We start from the raw sequence: 24,751 nt of genomic DNA, 5'->3' as shown, positions 1-24,751 counted from the left end.
TACCATGACTAAACAAGTGCTGCCCTCAATATGCTTCATCCATCTGGAGCTATCTATCCTTGTAACATTATCTTTTCCATCTATTCCAGCCATTAAAACCATGGATTAAAATAAACTGAATTCAGAACCTGCCCTTTTACCCCCTATATCACACAATGTTAAGCCAAGATTTTCAAAAATAATGACACATGTTCAATCACATTCTTATCATTTTTTTGAAAGCAAAAAAGGTATGATAATATTTTCAAAAATACCATTTAATCATTACCTCATTTTAAAAAATTCCAATTTTTGTGTATGCTTTATAATAGATTGGGCAATGCAGCTTACATATGGCAAATATGCCGCTTTGTTTTGGTTGGCTGTTCTTTGTTATAAGAAAGAGTGGAAAGGTGGAGGAGGAAGATGCATTCATTAGGAAATGCCAGCAATAGGAAAAAAAGTATCAATAAAACATTTTAATAAGGGGAAAAACAGTTTCAAAAGTGTGTGTGTGTGTGTGTGTGTGTGTGTGTGTGTGTGTGTGTGTGTGTAGCCTGAGTTCATGGGGCTAAGGAAGAAGATAAATAACTAGAGAGTAGGGGTAATAAGTATATGCTATTCTTAAAAAGTTCAGTGGTGAAAGGAAGAAGAGTATGGGAGGGTAACATAAGGGTATAGAAGGGTCCCATGGATAGATTTTTTTAGGACAGAGGGAGAAGGGGGAGAGAGGGAGGGAGGAAAAGAAGGAGGGAGAGAGTGGGAGAGAAAGAGCGAGAGAGAGAGAGAGAGAGAGAGAGAGAGAGAGCGAGAGAGAGAGAGAGACAGACAGCGGGAGTGAACATAATTGAAGGCGGGGAAGTCAACAGGTAGAGGATTTAATTTTGAAAAGAAAAAGCAACATTACTCCCTCATAGATAACCAGAAGTAGACAGAGGAGACTGAAAATGGAGAGAAATGCTGAGGTCAAGAAGAGGGAAGTTGAGAAGCCCATTGCTGAGGGACCTCAGTAAAGTCCAAGGCAACATCACCTGCCTAGAATGAGGGCAATGGGAATAGGGTTGGGATCTTAAGAAAACTGTTAAAAGTTGCAACAACTGCTTTAGGGAGTAAATCAAGGAATCTATTCAAGATAAATAAAAAGATTTCTGAGCATCTGTGCACACCCAGTTGAGGCGAGCATTCGTTTTTTAATGAAATCAGTGGGCACACTTTTGGAACTTTCCCTACTCACATTTGGTAGCCCTATGACTGGCATGAGGATTGCAGATAGCATCATTCAGTCAGCCTGTGAAAGCAGTTATTGTTCCAATAAAAATTATTCTGAACTTAATAAACACCAAATAAAATGAGCATTTCTATAATGTAGAACAGAGAAGTGGGGCTTAATGTTAAGGGGGATGAAGGATCATCATGTGCTTAGAACGGCTTACTATGGAATGTGGGCTGGGCAAGAAAATGAGAAGCTGGGAAAGATAAACCAAATGACTATGGAGGGGTCAAAAGACTATTTGGATGAGGGTAAAAAGCTGGCAAGGTTGAGAGGGCAGACAGAGAAGGTAGAAAGCTGGGGGTTGAAAACATTAAATGTTGGTCTTCAATACAGAACTACAAGCTTGGGATGTTTTATTCTTAGGCCATTTATGCAGAGGAACGAGGCAGTTCAGAAGTTGGCACATTGTTGGGAGGGAAGAGGAAGATCGTGTATTTTAGAAACTCATTGTGGAAAAATAGAAAATACCCAGAAATAAATAATGCAATATTTAATTAACCCAATATAAAAAGACTGAATAAGCCTTAAATGAATTCCAAAATAAACAAAAACTAAAGAACCAGTCAGATGAATTCACCAGTGAATGTTATCAAACATTCAAAGAACAATGAATTCTGACATTACATCAGCTGTTTGCAATAACAGGAAAAGAAAGAAACCTTTCAATATTTTTTTCTATGACACAAATATGGTCTTGATACCTAAATCAGAAAGAGACAAAGCAGGAAAAAAACATCAGCCTCTACCCTTAAAGGATATTAATGCAAAATTTTTAAATGAAGCGTTGAAAAAAATAGGCTACAGTGACATTTTAAAATTATATATTATTACTAATTTGGATTTATACCAAACATGAAGGATTGGTTCAACATAAGGAAAGCTATAAATGTAACAAATCATGTTAATAATAAAAATAACTTAAAAATACATGATCAGATCAATAGATGCCAAAAAGTCTTTTGGCAAAATCCAACACAATTTTCTGGTAAAGATACTAGAAAATTTAAGAATAAATGAAACTTTTAAAAAATATAATAGATAATATTTATCTAAAATCAAGAACAAACAACATATGCAATGAAAAAAAGAGGCCTCTCCAAAGAGATCACGGGTGAGGCAAAGATGCTCACCACCACTGTTTAACATAATCTAGAAATGTTAGCTGTAGTAATAAAAGAAAAAAGGGAAACTGAGGGAATGAGCACAGGGAAAGGGGAAACGAAATGATCATTCCTGCAAATGACATGGTAATTTACTTAGAAAACCTTTAAGAGTCAAAATTAAACAATAAATTCAGCAAAGCTGCAGGACATAAAATAAATCCACAATAAAACCCAGCAAAAATAGTTGGAAAGAGAAATTACATTCAAAATAGTTAGAAAGGATATAAAATATTTGGGAACCTATCTAGAAGAAATGTCTGGGAACTATTAGAAACCAATTATAAAGTACTCTTTGAAGAAACACAAACATAAATAATTGTAAAAATATTAATTACTCATCAGTAGGTCAAGCCAATATAATAAAACTAACAATAGTGCCTAAATTAATTTACTTATTCAGTAATTTTACTTTATAGAGTCAGACAAAATAATGACATTCACTTGGGAGAGATAAAGATCAAGACTCTCAAGGGTAATAAAAAAAGTGGGAAGGAAGGGAGCCTATCAATACTAAATCTCAAACTTTAATATAAAGTAGCAATTATTAAAATAATTTGGTAGTGGTTAAAAAATAGAGAGATTGATCAGTGGAAAAGATTAGGTACTCAACAAACGTAAAGACACAGTAGAATAAGTGTTCAGTAGACCCAAAGACCCCAGATACTGGAGTAAGGATTAACTATTTGTCCGCTGGGAAAACTGGAAAGCAGTTTGGCAGAAATTAAATACAGAGCAACATCTCGCATCACATGATGCTCCAAATGGATACATTACCTCGACATGGGAGTAATATCCTAAGCAAATTAAAGGAACAAGGTAGAAATTACCTTTCAGATCTATGGATAGGGGAAAAGTTCATTACCAAACAAATGAAAGAGAGGATCACAGAACATAAAATATACAATTTCGCATCGCTTATCTAATAAAGATCCCATTTCCAAAACATGTAAGGAAATGATTAAGTTTTATAAAATGAAGAGCCATTCCCTAAAAGATCATGAACATACCGAAGGGTGTGAATAAGCAATTTTTAAAGGAAGAAACACAAGCTTTCAATAGCTGTATGCGAAACTACTCTAAATCACTAATAATTAGAGAATACAAATTAAAATAATCCTGAAGTTCTACTTCACACTTATCAGATGGCAACGATGAAAAAAAGAGAAAAATTACAAATACGGGAGGGACTCTAGGAAAAAGTGTATTAATTCACTCTTAGTGGAGCTATGAATTGGCCCAGCCAATCTGGAAAGTAATTTGGGATTCTGTCCAAAAATTTACTAAGCTGTGTGAATTTACTAAGCGATAATACCACTAGGCTTATGTTACAAATAGATCAAAGAAAGAAGAAAAGCACCCATATGTTTATTTTTTTATTTTATTTTGGAAGGGGGAAGGCAAGGCAATTGGGGTTAAGTGACTTGCCCAAGGTCACACAGCTAGTGAATGTGTCAAGTATCTGACGCCAGATTTGAACTCAGGTCTTCCTGACTCCAGGGCTGGTGCTCTACTCACTACGCCACCTAGCTGCCCCAGTACCCATATGTTTAAAAGTATTTATAGATGCTTTTTTCACAGAATATTCAAACTGTAAACTAAAGGTGTACCCACCCATTGGTGAAATGATGAAATAAATTATGAAATATTTTTGCTCCATTTTTGTTTGTTTTTATTCAGTCGTTTCAGTCATGTCCAACTTTTCGTGTCCCCATTTGGGGTTTTCTTGGTAAAGATAGTGGAGTGGTTTGCCCTTTTCTTCTCTAGCTCATTTTACAGATAAGGAATGGAGGCAAACAGGGTTAAGTGACTTGCCCAGGGTCACACAGCTAGTAAGTGTCTGAGGCCAGATTTGAACTCAGGAAGAGGAGTTGTTCTGACAGCAGACATGGCACTCTATCCACTGTGCCACCTAGCCGCCCAACAACAAATGTAATGTAATATTTTTTGCTTAATAAGAAATGTCAAAATGGACAGTTTCAGAGAAAACTGGGGAAGTTTCTATAAAATGATCTTGGTAAAATGAGCAGAATCGAGAGAAAATAGCTTCTGTCTGCAATACTATAATCTACTGGGGAGGAGGAGGGCTCTTCTAATTTATTGGGTATTTAGCATTATAGTAGGCATCAAGCATACCAAAAAAATAAGAAGCAGTGTCCTTGCCACCAAATAGATGACAATCTAAAGAAGGAGCCTGGATAATTACAAATTAAAGACATAAGAACAAATGGACAGAACATCGAAGGACAGACATTCAAGCAGAATCATATAAACAAATGAAAATCAATATTGCTGAGTAGCTATATAGCTATGTGGAACAACAGAAATAAGATGACTACAGAATTACATAAAGGTGGTGTGCTGAGGGTTAAGTCGAGTCAATTTGTAATTTTGGAGTCAGGTAGGAATTAATAGGATAGATTCTTAGAGGAGGGGCTCTTAAATAAGGTTAAAAAAGAGAAAATCTTGGCTTGGTGGAGAAAAGCAGAAAGCACATTATAAGGAAGAAAACATCATGACAGTTCAGAGTTGTGTACTGGGGCTAGGAAGCCAATGTTGCTTCAAAACAAATATGGAAGGGACATGGGTGCCGTAGCAGGTTTGGGGAAGGGAAAATGACACAATCAAAGTAGCACGATTTCCCCAGAAGTAGCATCTCCCTTCAGACAAACAGAACTAGGGTAATTTTCCCTGTATACATTACGCTTCTAATTACTTAAATTCTGATAACACTGATTGGTTGCTTTTGTTGTTGTTCAGTTGTTTCAACCATGTCCAACTCTTCGTGACCCCATTTGGGGTATTCCTGGCATAGATACTGGAGTGGTTTGCCATGTCCTTCTCCAGCTCATTTTATAGATGAAGAAAATGAGGCAAACAGGGTTAAGGGTCACACAACTACTAAGTGTCTGAGGCCAGATTTGAACTCAGGAGGATGACTCTTTCTGACTTCAGGTCCAGCATTCTTTTCACGGCGCCACCTAGCTGCCCACTCTGCTTGGGGGAAGAGGCTAATACACTGTGAATTTTAGCAGTTCAATGAAAGAGACAGTCACTTTTCATGTTGTGCTACGTTCAGGGGGACAATGCATAATTTGATTTAGATTGTAACAATCAGTGCTGTGGTTAGATACAAAGGACCAAGGGCATCAACTGATGTAAAAATGTTTATTATTATCTTACTTTGAAACAAATTTTTCATCCTGTGTATATTTTCTTTGTTTTATGCTTTAAAAAATGCACTGTCAATTTTCACAGCATTATCCTTTGCATTGTTCTTAAATTCCAGTCCTTCTAGCTAAAACCAGCTTCTACTATTTATAGCAAAAATATCCCCATTTTTTCCCCTCTCTTTTTACTTAACCAATTCCTTTACAATCTTTATTCTAAGCATCGTTTTCTGTCTTGGGTGACTTAATGCTGACCCATATACAAGAGATCAAATCTGGCCTCAGACGCTTACTAGCGGTGTGACCCTGGGCAAGTCACGTCACCCTGTCTGCCTCAGTTTCCTTATCTGTCAAATGAGCTAGAGAGGGAAATGGCAAACCACTCCAGCATCTTTGCCAAGAAAACCCCAAATGAGGTCAGGAATAGTTGGACATGAATAAACACCATCGCCCTTCTGGGCAAGTCACCCAACCCTATTAGCCTCAGTTTCCTCATCTGTAAAATGAGCTGGAGAAGGAAATGGCAAACCACTCCAGCATCTTTGCCAAGAAAACTCCAAATGGGGTCACAGAGTCAGACACGAGTGAAACAGTTAAGCAACAACAAAAGATACTCCTTCTATCTCACTATAACCTAAACGTTGATCGTCTTATATTCAATTATAAAACACCTTGAGAATTGAAGTTGTAACATTGAGTTGTTTCCAAAATGCTTGAATTTTGCTTCTTAGTTGAGCTCTCTCTAGAAGGACGGAAGCGTTAAATCGCTTAAGTTTACTTTGCTGTTGTTTCCTTCCTTTGAATTTTTAGATATTCACGATAACATCTTATTCCCTTTGTAAAGAAACCTTAAGGAGGTTTGTAGCATTTAGTAAGGGGCACTGTGTAATACTGGACAGAGTGGCAGACTTGGAATCAAGGAGAACTGGATTCAAATTCTGCCTTGCACATTTATTACCCATATGACCCTGGGCAAGGCATAGCCTCTTTGTGCCTCAGTTGTGAAAATAGGATGATAGTAATAATCCTATTGCCTACCTCACAAAGTTATTGTGAGCCTCAAACGAGATTAAAGTTTGTAAATTGCTTTTCAAAGTTTAAGGCGCCATATAAATGCCTCCTCTGATCATTTAATGAACTCTTTGTGTCTTAGTTGTATGATCTTTTTATTGTATCCTTACAGAGATTTTTTTATTTGACGTTGTAGACCCAAACTTTCTAGGTTTATATGGTTCACATGTTATTCTTTCCAAATTTTTCCTATTTTAAGAAGAAAGTCAAGAAAGAGATCTTTTTCAGTACCATTCTCCTCCTCATTCCTCTCAGAGGCATTGCTCCCACTCCAATATCTCCTTCCTGTTTTGAAACAGCAGCCACAACAGTCAGCAGAGGCTGCCAGGGGACCTTAAACCACATTAGTCAGTTTTGCAGATGAAGGAGAAATGGTTTCCTTACAGAGCACCCTTTCCGTAAAACCCTGCATGTTTTGCTTCTATTAGGGCAACAAATGCTTGCCTTTCTGCTTGCCACCCGTAAGTAGGTGGTGGCAGGGAGAATGAGGACCCCTCTTTCCCCATTTTCCTCTTTCTCATCTACTTCCATTGGGTCGATGCAACGAACTTAGCATTGGATTTAGAACTAAAATCACCCCCCTTCTGTCACTTCAGTGGCCAAAGTGAGAGTGCACTAGAGTGGTAGCTACTTGGAAGACAGATGTTAAAGAGGTAAAACAGAAAACATAGGAAAATATATTAAACCAAGAACGGGAGCCACTCAGAAATGCAGATGCTAGCATTTTCTACTGTCAAATTAACTGATGGAATTAGATGTACAAGTGAATGCAGAAAACTTTTAAGTTGGTAAAAAGAAAGATAGCAAAAAGAACTAACAAAATTGGGAAGCAGTGTTCCACGTGAGAAAATTGGTGAATACAGTCAAATAACTGTATTGTTATTCTAAAAAATTCTAAAATCACGTTCCTTGTAGAAGTATCCAAATACATCTAACTCCTTTTAAAAAGAATCTCTTTTGACAATCATACAGCTAATATCAAATATATTAACAAGGTACTGTCAACCCACTTCTCTTTAATTAGGCATGATTATAGAAAATTCTGTGGACTATAAGTGTCTTCTTGAAGTCAATATTCATCAACCCACAAAACTGTGTAAATAGTAAATGAAGTAAAAAAAAATTATGAGCTAAATTGAAAAATCTGGCAGATGGAGAAAAATAATAAAAAACATTCATCTCTACCAAAGCAGAATGGAAATCGTTTGCTCCTATCCTTTCAAGTTCAGAATTTGATGGACCAGTAATCTCATCTAAGCAACTACTTACTGAAATGGTACAAAGTGCAAATCTTTCTGTGGACTCTTGTATATATCCCCCTCTAAATCACCAGGGGAAGGGGGTGTGGCATGAAGGGAAAGGTGGGCATTCTAAATGCTCCTGGCTTTCTCACAACTTTTCTTTGCTAGATATCCACTAAACATCCTTTTAACAATACAGCCTAGCATTTTGCCAGGAGTCAAAGACAAGGTTACCGATGGCTAGTTTTCAGACTCTATTGTCATCTTTTCCTGGAAAACTGGGGCATTTCCTCCTCTCCCATTCTAGGGTACCTTTCTTGTTCTCCACAGTCAAAAATCACTAGCAACAACACCTGCTAGTTCTTTTGAGTCTAGCGGTTTGAAAGCATGAAGAGCAGCTGGGAGACTCTAAAAAGCAAAACAGGGGAGATCCTAGAGGCAATAGGGGAGACATCAGAATTTATTGTGTAGGGAAGTGATAAGGTTAGATGTATATTTAAGGAGGATCACTTTGGATGCTCTGGGTAGGATAGGCTGGAAAAGGGAGAGACTTGAGACATGAAAACCAAGTAGAAAGGTCATTGTAACAGTCAATGTGAGAGTGAACTAGGATGGTGGCTATGTGGAGGACAGAGACATTACATAGATAGAAACAAAAGTATTTAGAAATTCTGGGGATGTGTGGGGTTGAAGGAGAGTGAAGAGTCAAGGGTAACAACAAAGTTGCAAATCCAACTTACTGCAAGGATGGTGGGGAGCCTTGATAGAAGTAGGAAAGTTGGGTAAATGGGTGAATTTTGGGGGAAAGACGATGAATTCAGGTTTGAGTCTGAGATGCCTTGGGGCAGTTAGTTGGAAATATGTAATAGGTATTTAGAGATGCATGATTCACGCTCACGAATGAAAATAGGATTATATAGATTTGTACAGAGAGGACAACTACACCCATGGGAGATGATGAGGCCACTGAACGTGAAAGCATGATAAGCAGCTCAATACAAGATGATAAAGTGGCCAATGAAATGGTGTTTCTTGTCATTGGGGGCAAGCTAATATGAACTCAGACATTTCCTTTTGTGCTTGTGCAAGGAGAACCTGTGGGCCAATGATCCATTAGGCTTCAACCTTCTTCCTTTGTCTCCTGATTTCATTTCAAGAGAGAATGTCAAGATCAACGCAATTCAGTTTGTTCTGTAGTCCGTCCATGCGACGGTCACTAGACAAGAATCTCCTGATTAGAGTAGCAATAGCTAAGGAAAATGGAATCTGGTATGGACCTCAGTCATCTCTGCCTCCCTTCCCGTCACCCTCCCCCAGAAAGAACAGGAGGCTGCCCAGGAACAATCATCATCTTATTTTGTTTCCCTGGTTGCTTCCATCAAAGAATTCATAAGTGACAGTCACCCCACTAATGAGCCTCCCTGTACTTAGGTAGGCTGGTCCTTAGCAAGCAGACACAATCTGTTGCCTGGAATATGCTTTGTGTCCTTTCTAAAGGACATGAATTAGTGGAGCAATATGAAGCTAAAAAAATACACACACACATATATGTGTACGTATATATACAAATTTATATACAGATACCTAAATTTGTATATATATAATACATATATAACTCGTATATATACACACATACACATATGTATATATTTTTCAACATTTTAATTTAAATTCAAATGGGATAGCTTGGAATAAGGTATAGAACGATGGACTTAGGAGACTCAAGAAGACCTGAGTTCAAATCCCACCTCAAGCATTTAGTAGCTGTGTGACCCTGGGCAAGTCCTACATGTTTCTCCTACATGTTTACTTTCTGGGCATAAGAAGAAGATTTAAAGAGGCTACTTTACAAAAACAGTATCATATTGTTATCCTTTCTGCCAGTACTAAATATGCCTTTTGAGTTATATGAATGCTCCCTTTTGATCTGGCAAATCCATTATTTTATTTCATCTTATAGCAGTAGAATACACCAGCTCTAGAGGCTTCAGAATGATGGCTATAAAAGGTGGGTCTATGAATTCTTTAATAATTTGCAGGGATATATTTCTATGCTTATTTTTTCTCAGTTTGAAACTTGTGAGGAGGCATAAAGCAGCTATAATTTTGTTTTTTGCAGATGTGGGCATACGGATCAGGAAGTGAATGCTGGGAAACACAGACTGGAAGTATTGGTTATCATACCTTTGCCCCCAAATGTTTCTGGATCCCAACAATGGAAGACATGGAGGCAGTACTCTGGAAATGCAAAGTATTCGCTTCATTTGGAAATTTTTCTCTCCATAGCTCAAGGGAATGCTGGGGGTGGAGGGGTGCAGAAAACAGGGAGGGTAGGAACAAAGCTATTGCTAGCTGCCTAGCTGGACTATTTGAGAATCCCATTCTCTGAAAGAGAAATTGCTAATTCAATGGACATTTAAAAATCCTGCCCATGTTCAGCCTGATTGGAGTGGGAAAGAAAGAAGGCAGAAGATGTAATTTAACTGTCCCCAAGCCATCACTAGCACCTTCAGGAAAGTGACAAGTGGAACTTGCTCCAATCTCCCACTTCTCTGTTACTGCAATGACTGATCATTTTCAATTCTTTATCTTGACCTCAAGAGGAGAAAAAAGAAAGGTGCCTTTGATTGTTTCTGTAATTTCAACCTTCTGGACTGTCAACAACAATCATTACATCTGTATTAAACACACAGTGACCAGCAGTAGCTGTAACAGAACTTAAAACCACCCAATTTTTGGTGCTGTGGTCTTGTTTTGATTCTATATCAACTCGGATTGCCGTGTATCAAGGATATGTGTTTCTGTTGGCGTGGATATTCTCAACTGATGCAGTGGCAACGTCTTCATACCCGGCTAGGTGGCATTTTTGAGATGCAGCGGCTGAAAGAAATCATTCTACTTGTGGTCAGTCTTTGCTGACATCAGTTTGATTGACTTTAAATCTTGCTGGCCTTGTTCTTGGACAGAGGACATATAATCTGTTCTACATGGGGGAAGGCTTATATAAAGGCATAGAGATTGAAGATTCAGTGTTGTGCATGAGGAATAGCAAGCAGAAAATTTTGGCCAGGCTAGAAAGGTGGGCTAGAGCTATATTATGCAGGACTTTAAATGCTAAACAGAAGAGTTGACATTTTCTCCTAGAGGTAATAGGAAGCTTCTAGACAAACAAAATGAGAATGTTTGGCCCAGAAAAAGAGATGAAAAGATGTGCTTCCCTACCTTCTTTGTAAGGGATTGGGAGTATGGAACACAGTGTATTCTGACAAATTCAGTTGATATCTTTGTTAGTTTTGCTGAATTGCTCCTCCCCACCCCCCCACCCCACCTTTCCATTCCTGAATAGAGATGATGGCTCTGTGTGTGTGTGCGCGCGCGCACGCGCATGCACAGCATACATTTGGAAATTAAGGTAATATAAAAATAAAAGATGTGAACACTTATATTTTTAAAGAGGAAGAGAGGAAGCCACTAGAACTTTTTGAACAGGGAATCAATAGAGTCAGAACTGTTTTAGGAATATAATTTTGGCAGTTTCATGGAAGTTGGATTGGGCAGGGCAGAGATTTGTGGCAGGGAAACCAATTAATAGAAAACAGCCCAGGAAAGAGATGATAAAGTCCTAGATTAAGGTGGTGGCTATGGCTATGTGAATAAAGAGAAGGGGATGGATGCAAGAGCAGTTGTGGGGAAAGATATGACAAGACTGGGCAAATGACTGGAGATGGGAAGTGGGGAGAGTGAAAAGTCTAAGGTGACCCTGTGTATGTGACCCGGGGTGCCCAGAAGGACGATGGTGCCCTGAAGGACGATGGTGCCCTTGACGCAATCAGGGAAATCAGGAAGAAGAGTGGGTTTTGGGGAAAGGATAATGAGCTCTGTTTATGACTTATTAAGTTTGAGAGGCCTATAGAACTTAGAGTTTGAAATATCCAATAGGCAGTTAAGATCAGAGCTTAGGAAGGATACTAGAATTGGATCTAGAGATATGGGAGTCATTTGCCTAAGATACTAATGGAACCCATTGAAGCCAGTGAAGTATCCATGAGAAAAGATGTAGATAAAGAAGGGGACACAGACAGAGCCTAATATGTCATATAATTACCTTCCACACTTCAGAGGGCAAATACTCATTCGCATCATAAGAAATCTCCTTGACTAAAATCTCCAGACCTCTTTTGTACTCCCAACAAAACCCTTCATCTGCTTCAGTGATATAGAGGCATATATTAATTTGTTTGCATGTGTAAATATCTGTGTATTTAAATATATGCTAATATTCATCATCGCTGTATATGCCCTATCTCAGTTGTATTATAAAAGCTCTTTGAAGGACCAGGACCGGGTCTTCTTTATGTTCTGTAACTAGCCATAATGCCCAATATGTTACTAATTAACACTGAGGCAATTAGGTGGCACAGTGGATAGAGCCCTGGGCTGGGAATTAGGAAGACCAGAGTTCAAATCGCTCCTCAGACACTTATCAGTTGTATTGCCCTGGGCAAATAAATGAACTGCTGTACTACGGGCACCTACCTTGCAGAAGACCAAATGAGATAACATGTGTAAAGTGCTTAGAACAATGCCTGACACACATTCCCACCCCCGCCCCAACCCCAACCCCAACAAATATTAGCTGGGATGTTACTGACTGAAAGGCAGCCAATGGCGTTCTTCAACGCACCCATGAGCCATTAGGAACAACGGATCTACAGTTAGGGATGCTGTTTAGATAGAAAATATTTTCAGAGTAATGAAATGTTCCTAACCTGGAACTAGAATGGTAATGGCTGTTTGGACCGCTTTTCGGATGATGCTGTCTAAGGCGAACATCCAGTGAGGCTTGATGTTGTGATTCCGAAGGACTTTATTGACCTGGAGAAAGAAAACGACACGAAGAAAAATGGTCATTTCATCCTCAATACACTAAGAGGCAATATGGCGCTGGGGATGGATTGACAGCCTTGGGGTCAGGGGAACCCAGGTTCGAGTCTGGTCTCTTAAAAAACATACCAATGACTCTCTAGGACTTCAAGTTGCTAAAGAGTTGCCCATTTGCACTGGAAAAAGGGCACTCTTCTCTGGCAGTTTGTTCCACTAATGAAATCAGAGGTTTAGAGGGAAAAAAAAGTCAATATACTAGTTGGTCTTTTTGAATTAAATTATTCCTGTAATAACAACTCAGCCTTCTGGATTTCAACAACAATCTAATATTACATCTGTATTAAACACACAGTAACCAGCAGGCGCTGTAATAGAGCTTAAAACCATCCAATTTTTGGCGTTGTGGTCTTGTTCTGATTCTATACCAACTCAGATTGCAGCGCATCAAGGACCTGTGTTTCTGTTGGTGTCAATATACCAGTTGGTCTTTTTGAATGAAATTCTTCCTGTAATAACAATTTGGTTACTCAGTGCTTTACAGTTTACAAAAGCCTTTCCTCACAACAACCTGGTGAGAAAGGTAATGGAAATATTATTGTCCCCTTTTTTTGCAGATGAAGAAACTGAGGCACAGTTTAAGTGACTTTCCAATCACAAAATTAGGTGATGAAGCTATGAAATTGAACTGACCAGATCTCCTAAGTCCTATGCTCTTTCCACTAAACCAGAAGTGTCAAATGTACAGCCCATGGTCCATAAGTGGCCATAGAGAACGGCCTGAACCACATTACAATGTAACTGGTGAATATTTAACAAAATAAAAAAAATACAATACAACAAAGATAATATTATATTTAGGCGGACTGGAGTCAGGAAGACCTGAGTTTAAATTTGGTTACAGACACCTACTAGCTGTGTGATTCTGGGCAAGTCACTTAACCCTGAGCTGGAGAAAGAAATGGCAAACTACTCCAGTACTGCCAAGAAAACCCCAAATGGGGTCACAAAGAGTCAGAAGCTACTGAAACAACTCAACAACAAGAAGGACAACATCCCATTTTAAAACTAAGTTAACACGCAGCACAGGGATCCTTATGTACGGTGGCCCCCATTTCTATTTGAGTTTGACACCACTGCATAGTACAGGCAGCTAGGAGGTGTGGTGGATGGCGCGCTGGATCTGGAGTCAGGATGATCTGAGTTTCAAACCTGGCTTGAGATCCTTCTATAGTTGTGATTCTGGCCAAGTCACTCGCTCTCTCTCAGACACAGTCTTCTCCTCTGTAAAGCAGGGCTCATAACAGCCTCCACCTCCCAAGGTTGTTGTAAGGATCAAATTAAATGAGATAATAATTGTATTGTAAAGTGCTTAGCACTGTACCTGGCACGTAGTAAAAGGCACACAGTAGGAGCTATATAAATGCTATAATAACAACCCGGGTTGTTGTAACAGTAAAGGATGATTTTGAGATTAAAAAAAAATGCTGTGCACCAGGGATGTTAAACTACTCCTTGACTGAAATAAAGTACTGCAGCACAGCCTAGTGGTCTAAGAGGAAAAAAAAAGGAGCATTTAGACTGTACCTACTGGTTGGCGTCCCTGAGGTTTCTCTCATCAGCTCGAACATTGCTGTAAGGTAGGTAAATAATCAGTATCTGTAAAACTGCCAATAACCTGCTCCTTTTAAAGATTTTATGCTGCCATGGCTAAGCATTAAATATGTTCTGAGCATTTGCATGGGAAAATGCATTAAATTATAACTGACACATTAAGAAAGAGAATGGTACAGAAAAGATTCAATAAATATGCTTGTTATCATTTTGACACAAAACATTACACAATCAGGCTAAATTCAACTGATTTATTTATTCTGGAATAGACCCACTAATTGTTAGCAGGAGCTGCAGTGGGGCTTTGAGGAAAGAAGCAATCTGCCTAGTACCACTCTGGGCCCCATCTGAAAGGCCAGCTTTGAAGAGGCTGACCTCAACAGTGAGACAACTGCCTTCCTCACAGCTGATGATGCAACTGGTATTTAAGTGGTAAAAATTCTCACACTGGTCTATTTATACCTAAATCCCTTCATTTGGTACTGAGTCCACCTAGGCTCAGAGGGGCTACTCCTGAGGAAAGCCAAGTTCATTCCTGGACCTCTTCTAGTTCCAAGAACACCTTGTGGCTAAACCTTGTTTCCACCAAATCATTTAAGTGGTGAACTTGCACCACTGTTGATAGTGATGGGATGGCCCTATTCAATGAAATGGAATGATTACCCCCTTTGGCAACTTACACCACCCCACCCCTTACACACACACACACACACACACACACACACGGGTGATTAAAAGCAACAAAGAAACACAGACTCTTCTCTGGGTCCTCTCGAAGGGAAGAATCAACAGAGATAGTATTTTCTGTATGTCCTGGTGAAATGGGCCCCTTGCCCAGGCCTGAGATTCAACATCTCTGAATCTGAATCTAACTGGCTAATTTGCTTTCTAACTTCCAGGCTGGAAGCCAGAAGTGTGGGCAACTGCAAATTAACCAGACTATTTCATTCTACTTCCAGAACAAAATGAAGTGTTACATTCCCCCAGGCCTGGTTTTCATTCCCCTTTAGCATTTATGAAACAACATCTTATTGTTAATACATTTTATTACCATTTTAGGAACTTACAGTATCTAAAGAAAGTAGGAGGCTTTTTGTCTCTATTTTGCAGAGATCCAATGACTTGCTACAAGGCCCCAGAGAACACTACAGAAAGTGTCTGAGAGGCATATAGGTGGCGAAATGGAGACAGGAAGATCTAAGTTCGAATCCAGATTCAGATACTTACTAGCCATGTGTCCTTAGGCAAGTAAATCAACTTGCCAAATTGTTTGAATTCAATTACATAAACCTTTATTAAGTGCCCACTATGTGCCAGGCACCGTGCTAAGCGCTGAGGGTACAAAAAGAGGCAAAAGACAGTCGCTGCCCTCAAGGTGCTTATAATCTAATGAGGAAGACAACATGCAAACAAATATATAGAAAGTAAGTTACATGCAGGATGAACAGGAAATAATTAAGGGAAAGCATTAGAATTAAGAAGAGTTGGAGGAGGCTTCCTGCACAAGGTGCGATTTTAGTTGGGACTTAAAGAAAGCCTAGGAGGTCAGTAGTTCTGCACAGAGGACTGCAAGTGTTCCAGGAACAGAGGACAGTCACAGAAAAAGACTTGATGGAATGTCTTGTCTGTGGAACACCCAGGAGGCCAGTGTCATTGGACTGAAGAGTATGTATCGGAAAAGTAGGAGGCAGCTAGGTCATGAAAGGTCTTTGAATGCCAAACAGAGCATTTTGTATTTGATCCTGGAGATAACAAGAAGCCATTGGAGTTTACTGAGTAGGGAGTGTCTGTGACATGATTAGACGTGTATTTTAGGAAAATCACTTTAGTGGCTGAATGGAAAATGGATTGGACTGGGGAGAGACTTGAGGCAGGCAGACCCTGCTGTGACTGTAGTAATCAAGGTATCAGGTTTGCCTCAGTTTCTCAATTATAAAATGGAGATCACGTAGCATCTATCTCTCCAGGTGGTTGGGAGGATCAAATTAGAGAGTATTTGAAAGCGCTTAGCACGGTGCCTGCCACATAAGAGGCTCTGAAAAATTGCCTTTTCCTGTCCCTTTCTTCAATGAGTGACCACAATAATACAATAAATCAGACTGCAGAGAGAAGCAATTAAATATATTGGGAAGCAGTAATGATGAGTTTAGTTCTTTGGCTCTCTCTATATTAAGACCATGGTCTACAAACCACTTTTTGCCACATACCCCAAATTCCCCTCTTCTGTTCTCTTAGGCATCATAATGGCTTCTTGGAGATAAGCTCACGGAAGCAAGGTACAGAAAACGTAGTAAGCAGTTAAGACAGACAAGATCATCCATCTTATTTTTGGATAATGCCTCTAACAGGCTCTAGCAGGGCTATTATATCAAAAGGAAGGCCATGCTGGAGCAATGTACTTTTAGAGAGAAAAAACAACAAACTCTCTTACTGGGTCATGTGGGATTTTTGTCGACTCAGTGATGGACAGAAGTCTGGAGTACACTACCAGCTAGGGAATAGAAAACATTTCTAGAATGGACAGACTTAGGGGAAAAAAGAAAACAAAAAACAAACATTAGGAAGGAAGCCAAAAGGACAAAGTACTGATTTTATGGAGCTGGGGCCAGATCCAACACCATTTGTTCTATTTCCTATTCCCAATGACCACCAGATGTCGCACTCCAGTGCAAAGAAAGTACGAGGCTGAAGAATGCTATGGGGCTGCTAAAGTCATCAAAATAAATATGATGACCACTACTGCATGATTTCATAAGCACAAAGTTCAGCTCCGGGAGAGGTTTGTCAATTTAGCTGTTTTCCATGGTGATTAGGCTGATGCTAGGGAACACAAATACATTAATACATGAGTAGTATTTTTAAAATTAAAAAAATTCCAGCTTTTCTTTCTTTACTTGCTTATATAATAGAAGCACTTTAAAGTTTGCAAAATGATTTATATCTATCTATAAAATGAAATATACAGATATCAAATACTACACACACACACACGTATATGGTGTAACATTTGATAACAGTCTCTTAAATGTGGTTTTTTGGTTCTGTAACTCACTCCCTCCTCAAAAAACAAAAACAAAAACAAAAAAACAAACCTGAAAATACGCCCTTTTATTTTTTTAGAAGTATAATTGTAAGAAGGCAGGTGCTTCATCAGCAGTGACTGGAATCCATTTTTTTAAATAAAGAAAAATTAAGAGAAGACAATTTCACTTCTCTCCCATGTGGTTCATGAATCTTAGCCTGGCTTTTAAGAAGGCCAGGGTGAGAGGGGCTGTACTTACAGCATCTTGGAAACCGAACAGAACCACTTGGACTTGACTGATGCCGTGGCTATCAAAGTCCAGCTCCAGCTTCAGCTTTGACAGGGTGGTGGCTATGATTTTTCGATCCGTTGACCTCACAAACTCTCTGAGGCTTGCGACTAAAGTTGTGATGTGTTCCCATCTGAGTTTGGGTGTCTCAGCTCCCTGGTGAAGAAATCAGCTTGTTAGGTAAAAAGCCCATCCCCAAAACTTTTTCTTCATCCCCTCCCTCCCCCCATGATTTTAATCATTGATGGATGCAGACAAAGATACTTTAAGCAAAATGTAAGAATTCTGACAAATTCTCTCTCAACTTTATTTGCTTTGCTCTGAGTGAGAAATGTTATTCCCATGAAAGACTTTCCTCCTCCTTATCCTTTTGTATTTGTGACACATAAAAACACTAGAAAATAAACTGTCATTTAACATTAAAAACTAAGCCATGCCTTTAGCAATTTAATTCATAGAATTTGAGAGTTGGAAGGGACCTCAGTTGGGTATGGGGGAATCCACACTGGAAAGGAAATGATTGTTATGGTTATTTTTTATTCAGTGCCTAAGATGTTCAAAACACTGTGCTAGGTTCCTGGGATACAAAGATGGTGCTTCTCTTCTGTTTATTTAGGGAGGGAAGGGAAGAAGCACTTATTTATTAGAGGTAATTGGAGTTAAGCGAACTGCCCAGGGTCACACAGCTAGTAAGTGTCTGAGGTTGAATCTGAACTCAGGTAGTCCTCCTGATTTCAGGGCTGCTACTCTATCCACTGTGCTACCTAGCTACCCTGGAAGAAGCATTTATGAAGCACCTACTATGTGTCACACACTTATGTGAAGTCCTTTACAACTATTACTTCATCTGACCCTCACAACAACTCTGTGAGGTAGATGCTGTTAGCATTATCCACATTTTACAGCTGAGGAAACTGAGGCCAATAGAACTTAAGTGACTTGCCCAGGGTCATCCAGCTAGCGTTTGAGGTGGAATTCGATGCCGGGCTTCTTGATGCCGAGCCAATACCCAGAGCTCTATCCACTGAGCCACCTGGCTTGTATGACATATGCAGAGATAAATATATTATCAGGTAGAGAATGAAAGAGGGAAAGGATAAAAGCTAGATAGAATGTTCTAGGAACATCTGAGGAGGAAGAAAATATTCGGATTTGTGGGGATCAGAGATGATGAACATCTCTTCTCATTTCTTTTTTCCAAAGGTGCAAATTCATTATAATAAATCCACAATTCGTTAACCATTTCTTTTGAGGGAGGAAGGCAGGACAATTGGGGTTCAGTGACTTGCCCAAGGTTACAGAGATAGTAAGTGCACCAAGTGTCTGAGGCTGGATTTGAACTCAGGTCCTCCTGACTCCAGGGCGGGTGCTCTACTCCCTGCTCCACCTAGCTGCCTCTCATTAATCATTTAGACACATTGTCAAACTAGATTCTCGAGTTGTGCCTTATGAGGGGCTACAAAAAGATATGTCGGACTATCCTTTTTTCCTTTAAAATGTTCAGGGTACCTGCATTACATGACTACATTTTACATGCAAAGCTTTTCTCAAAGAATACTAGTTCAGTCGTTTCTGTCGTGACTGACTCTTTGTGACCCCATCTGGGGTTTTCTTGACAGAGATACTGGAGAGGTTTGCCATTTCCTTTTCCAGCTCATTTGACAGAGGAGGAAACTGAGGCCAGCAGGGTGAAGTGACTCACCCAGGGTCACACAGTTAAGCTAAGTGTCTGAGGCCAGATTTGAACTCAAGAAGAAGAATCTTCCTGACTCCAGGCCCAGCACTCCATCCACTGCACCACCTAGCTGCCCATAAGAAGACTTGTAGCCATCATTCAAAGACTTCTCTTTTCCTTTCTTTTGCCCAATTTATAGACCACAAAAGCTATAAAACTTATTTTTTCTAAATTGAAACTGAACTGCAGTTGGGGTAGAAAAATAAACAAAATCATAACAATGCAAATTGAAAAAAGGAGTCAAGGAGAAAACGTGTTAGCTATCCAGACATTTTATCTTCCTGAAAAATCTGCCTGTTGGTGAAAAAAGTTTAGATAGCAAACTTTTTTGGCATTGGCTTTGTTTTTGTAACAGAAAACCACATTGCTTCTTGTCCCTGTACCAATGTCCTAAGAGGGAACATTTAGTGCTTTAGCCTTTCTCTATATGGTATCATTTTAAGTCCTATTTATCTGGCTTATGTAATATTGGTCGAATTCATGTGTTTCCCTGGGTATTCCTTAAAGTGCCTCAAAGAGAGGCCTGATTTATACCAGAGAGTAGCTCTATTAAGCGGAGAGTCTGATTCACTCACAATAATATTTCATAGACTCATCAACATTTAATAAGCAAATTCAATGTTCTTCTTTAAGGCCATTTCACATCTGTGGCATTTTAGAACTAGAAACCACAGTGTTCTATGGAGCAGGGACAGAAACATACATCCATTAAGAGAGAACTTATTAAGGACCTACTATGTGCCACACATTGTGGTAAGTGCTGGGGGTGGGTGGGGGACGACCAGCAACTGAATTCAAAGAAAAGCAAGCCAGCTATATTGTAATTCTTTAAAGAAAAAAAAAGCTATGAGATGTCATCATTAGGATATTCCTAAGCATCTACAAGGGGTGGACAGGTGGTACAGCAGATAGAGGACTACGCCCGGAGTCAGGAAGATCTGAGTTCAAATCCAGCCTCAGACACTTACTAGCTGTGTGACCCTTGGCAAATCACTTAACCCCTACTTGCCTCAGTTCCCCTTCTGTAAAATGGGAACACACTGGAGAAGGAAATGGCAAACCACTCCAGTATCCGCCAAGAAAACCCCACGGACAACATCCACGGTTCACAGAGAGTCAGACACGACAAAACAATTAAGCAACAACAGGCATCTACCACAGGCACCTGGATTCTCTTTCCTGATGGCTATTAATTCACTGTGCGGTGGTCAACTGACTCCATCCTTCCCTATTTCATTTTTTCTAAAAGTGCAATTATAACACCACTTGATTTGTAAGATCACAGGTTTAGAGCTTGGAGGGAACTTGAGAGATACTGAGTCCTGTCCTTCATTTCACAGATAAGGATAGCGGGGCTCAGTAAGGGCCCGAGGGAGATTTTGAACCCGGTTCTTCCTGGTTCCATGGCTAGCATTTTCCCTCCTATGCCTCTTGTACCAAATCCAGTATTCAAAATTCAACTCTATATCTTTGAAGGAAATCTGGCAAATAAATATGCCTTCTGAATTAGAAAAGTATGCTGTGATTATTAATACAGGGTGTCCCAAAGGTCTTGGTGCAGTTTTATGCTGTGATAGCTTACTATAAAACTTAATCACAGCTTAAAACTGCACCAAGACCTTTGGGCCATCCGGTATAAAGAAAGCGTCTAATTCATGTATATTCAACATGTATATATCTCTTGCATAGAAAGAGCTGCCATAGACCCAAGAAAAGCAACTAGAGGAACCACCCTTCCTTCCCTCACCTATTTCTTTCATCTTTCCTCTTGATGCCACAAACCCATCATTTGTTTATTCACTTCCTCTCCAGCCACCCCACCCAAACTTGGCCTACATTGCTTATTTGGCTTCAGACCCAGTAAAGGGCAGGGTTGGTGAAGGGAAGTGGAGAAATAATAATCAAATAAAAATACAATAAATAAAATGAATAGACATTAAATAAATAATAAAATAATATATAATACAACAAAATAAAAATTATAAATAAAAAATAATAATAAAAAAACAGCCCCCACACCAAATCAAAATTGAGGAGAAAGGTTGGGAGAGATGAATCTCTACTATGGCTCCTCCCTCCCACAAAACCGTATTGCCCATGTTGGGTTCCATCCTTCCAATCTACCATTCTCAGCAGCTCTATCCTGTACCTTTCCTTCTAGAGCTTCTTCCTCAGTTCCTCTGGTGACATATACGAGATGGTCTTCCTTCTTTCCAAAGGAAGGCTAAAAGAGTCCAGGTTTTTCTCTGAAATGCGGGTGAACATTAATTCCATTGTCTGTGTGCCCCCAAAGCTTCTATTAATACCTGAGCGATATTTTCTTTTGATTGTATCTATGAATTGAAGGAAGTAGGGGAAGAGCCAAAGGAGGGAAAGAGCATTTCTTTTATGGAAGGAACTCAGAGCTAGAAGCCCAAGTTCTAGGATTGAAAAGGTTATATCGGATTGAACTGGACCATCAAGAAGAAACATGAACTATGGAGCAAGGAGGAGCCAAGGAAGAGGATTTCCATCTTCCCTCCACCCAAGTTATTAGCTCTCTTCTCTCTCCTGACATTATTCATATTTCATACTTCTTTATCTGTATGCAAGGCCAACAGGATGTAAGTTCCTTGGGCACAAAAAATAATTGGTTTTTATCTTTATAGTCCCAGAGGCCTGCAGAGTGTCTGATACACTACAACAACAAAAATGCAGATTGAACGGAACTGAATGAGGTCTAGTTCTACATCTATTCCAATAAATACACAGAGCAAATTTCAGGGTGAGCCTTTTATTAAGGATTTCTTGAAATTTTATTTCTGACCCTCTCATCTGCCCTTGTTACTTGGACTAAAAGTCCCTAGAAAGGCTCATGAGGGCTTTTTTTCCTTCCTTGCTTTAAGGACAGAAATCTAGAAGAATCTGTGAGAATGGATCAGAGGAAAAGTCAAGTCAATTAACATTTTATTAAGTGCTTACTATGCATCAGGTATTGCGCTAAGCACTGAGGGTAAAAAAAAATGGCAAAAAACTGTCCCTGTCCTAGGAATTTCACAGTCTAATGAGGGTGACAACATGCAGACAACCAAGTGCAAACAAGATATTTACAGAATAAACTAGAAATAATCTCAGAGAAAAGGCACTACTATTTAGAAGGCCTGGGGAAGAGTTTTGGCTTCTTATAAAAGGCAGGTTATTAGCTGAGACTTAAAGGAAGCTGGGAAGTCAGGAGATGGAAATGAGAAAGAGAATGCCAAACATAGGGGTACAGGCCAGTGAAAATATCTGGAACCAGGAGATGGGATGTTGTGAGAAACAGATGGGAGAATATCTGTCGAGGGTTTTTGCAAAGCAAGTGTCATGAAGCAGGTCAGTGCAGCTGGACCTCTGAGTACATGGAGAAGAGTAAGGTGGAGGAGACTGGAAAAGTAGAAAGGGGCCAGGCTAGGGGGTTTTCAATGCCAAACAGGAGTTTATAGTGGATCCTGGAGGTTACAGGAAGTCGCTGGAGCTCTGTGAGCAGGGGATGTGACACAGTCAGACCTTCACCTTAGGAAAATCCCCTTGGTAGCTGAGTGAAGTATGGATTGGAGTGGGGAGAGACTTTAGGCAGGGAGATCAGTCAGAGGCTATCATGGTAGGCCAGGCAAGAGGTGATGAGGGCCTGAATCAGCTCTATGATGAGAGGGAAGAAGACATATATGAGAGATGCTGTGAAGGTAGAAATGGGAAGATTAGTCAATGGCCTGGATCTGTATGTGAGGTGAGTGAGAGGGAGGAGTTGAGAATGATGCTAATAATATCTACCATTCATAGAGTGCTTTGAGGTGTGCAGAACATTTTACATGCTATTTCGTTCGATTCTCCCAACAACCCTGGGAGGTAGGTACCGAGAGGATGACCCCGAAGTAGGAAGCCTGGGAAGACTGGGTGACTTGGAAGATGGTGTCGCCCTCAATAGTAATGGGTAAGTTTGGAAATAGGGAGCGCTTGGAGGAGAAGAAATGATGAGCTCTGTTCTGAGATACCTCTGGGAGATCCAGTTACATACCCAAGAAGCAGCTGGAAATTGGTGACTGTAGCTCAAGAGAGAAACCAAGGTTGGGGATACAAATCTAATGGCAGCTAGGTGGCACAGTGGATTTGGTGCCAGGCCTGGAGTAGGGAAGACCTGACTTCAAATCTGACCTCAGACACTTACTAGCTGTGGGACCCTGGGCAAGTCACTTAAACCTGTTTGCCTCAGTTTCTTCATCTGTCAAACGAACTGAAGAAGGAAACAGCAAACCCCTTCAGGACCTCTACCAAGAAAACCCAAAACGGGGTCATGAAGGGCTGGAAACGAGTGAAAATGACTGAACAACAACGAACGCAGTACTGGAGAGTTGGACACATCTGAAACAACTAACGACGACAACAAACATAGGTCTGGGAATCATCTGTATAGAGATTATAGCCAAATCTATGATGAGATTACCGAGTGACATATGTCAGAGCAAACAGTGAAGAGGGTCTAGGACAGATGCTCTAAGTTAGGATGTTGTAGATTTAAATTAGCTTTTATGGGCTGGCCTTGAGAACTGGTTGCCATGAACAACACTGTTTCTAGGGGGAAAATATTTTTAAAATTCTGTGACTCGCTTGCAAACTTATAGAACAAAAGAGCAGAGACTGGCTGATTTCTACTGGGCTCATGTGTAAGGTAACATGGCGCTGGACCTGGAATCAGGAAGATCTGAATTCAAAGTCTAGCTTCAAACCCTAACTGAAACTCTGGGCAAGTCACTTAGCACCTTTTGGCCTTACTCCCTTTTCTGTACAGTGAGGAAATTAGACTAGATGGCTCCTGTAGTTCCCTGCAGTTCTAAATCTATGATCTTAAAATCTTTGCCTTTTTTTTTTTTGAGGCAATCGGGGTTAAGTGACTTACCCAGGGTCAAACAACTAGGAAGTGTCAGAGGCTGAATTTGAACAAAGGTCCTCCTGACTCTAAGGCCAATGTTCTACCCACCCAGCCACCCCCCCAAATCTTTAAGTTTCAGCAAAGCCCCTTACACACATTATCTTATCTGTTTCTCAAAACAAGTAGTTACTATTGTATTAGTTACTATCACGATCCCCATTTTGTAGAGGAAGGAACGTAGCCTTCCATCTCCCCAGTTCTGCCCTGCCTTCACTGGTTGTTCCACAAGCTCTGACTCTTCTCAGCAGCCTTTTGATTTGGTTCAAATCCTGTCTCAGGCACTTCCTAGCTGCGTGACCCTGGGTAAGTCATCTTACTGCTGTCTCTCTGCTTCCTCATGCAAAGTGAGAGGAGGATCTCAGTGGCCTCGA

At 39.9% G+C, this 24,751-nt stretch overlaps 1 protein-coding gene across 1 annotated transcript in view; it reads right to left on the bottom strand.

Annotated features, from left to right (window-relative positions):
* MAP3K5 (mitogen-activated protein kinase kinase kinase 5) overlaps positions 1-24,751 on the bottom strand; it is a 201,214-nt gene that overhangs the window by 16,753 nt on the left and 159,710 nt on the right. The window contains exons 23-24 of the mRNA XM_036767595.1: positions 17,671-17,856; positions 12,664-12,769 (exon numbers count right to left, since the gene is read on the bottom strand). Coding sequence (XP_036623490.1) covers positions 12,664-12,769; positions 17,671-17,856 — 292 coding nt within the window. The remainder of the gene's footprint in view (positions 1-12,663; positions 12,770-17,670; positions 17,857-24,751) is intronic.

The sequence above is a fragment of the Trichosurus vulpecula genome, chromosome 7 (assembly GCF_011100635.1).
Source record: "Trichosurus vulpecula isolate mTriVul1 chromosome 7, mTriVul1.pri, whole genome shotgun sequence".
In the NCBI taxonomy this organism is placed as follows: domain Eukaryota; kingdom Metazoa; phylum Chordata; class Mammalia; order Diprotodontia; family Phalangeridae; genus Trichosurus; species Trichosurus vulpecula.
This window is presented reverse-complemented; position numbering and strand designations above follow the sequence as displayed.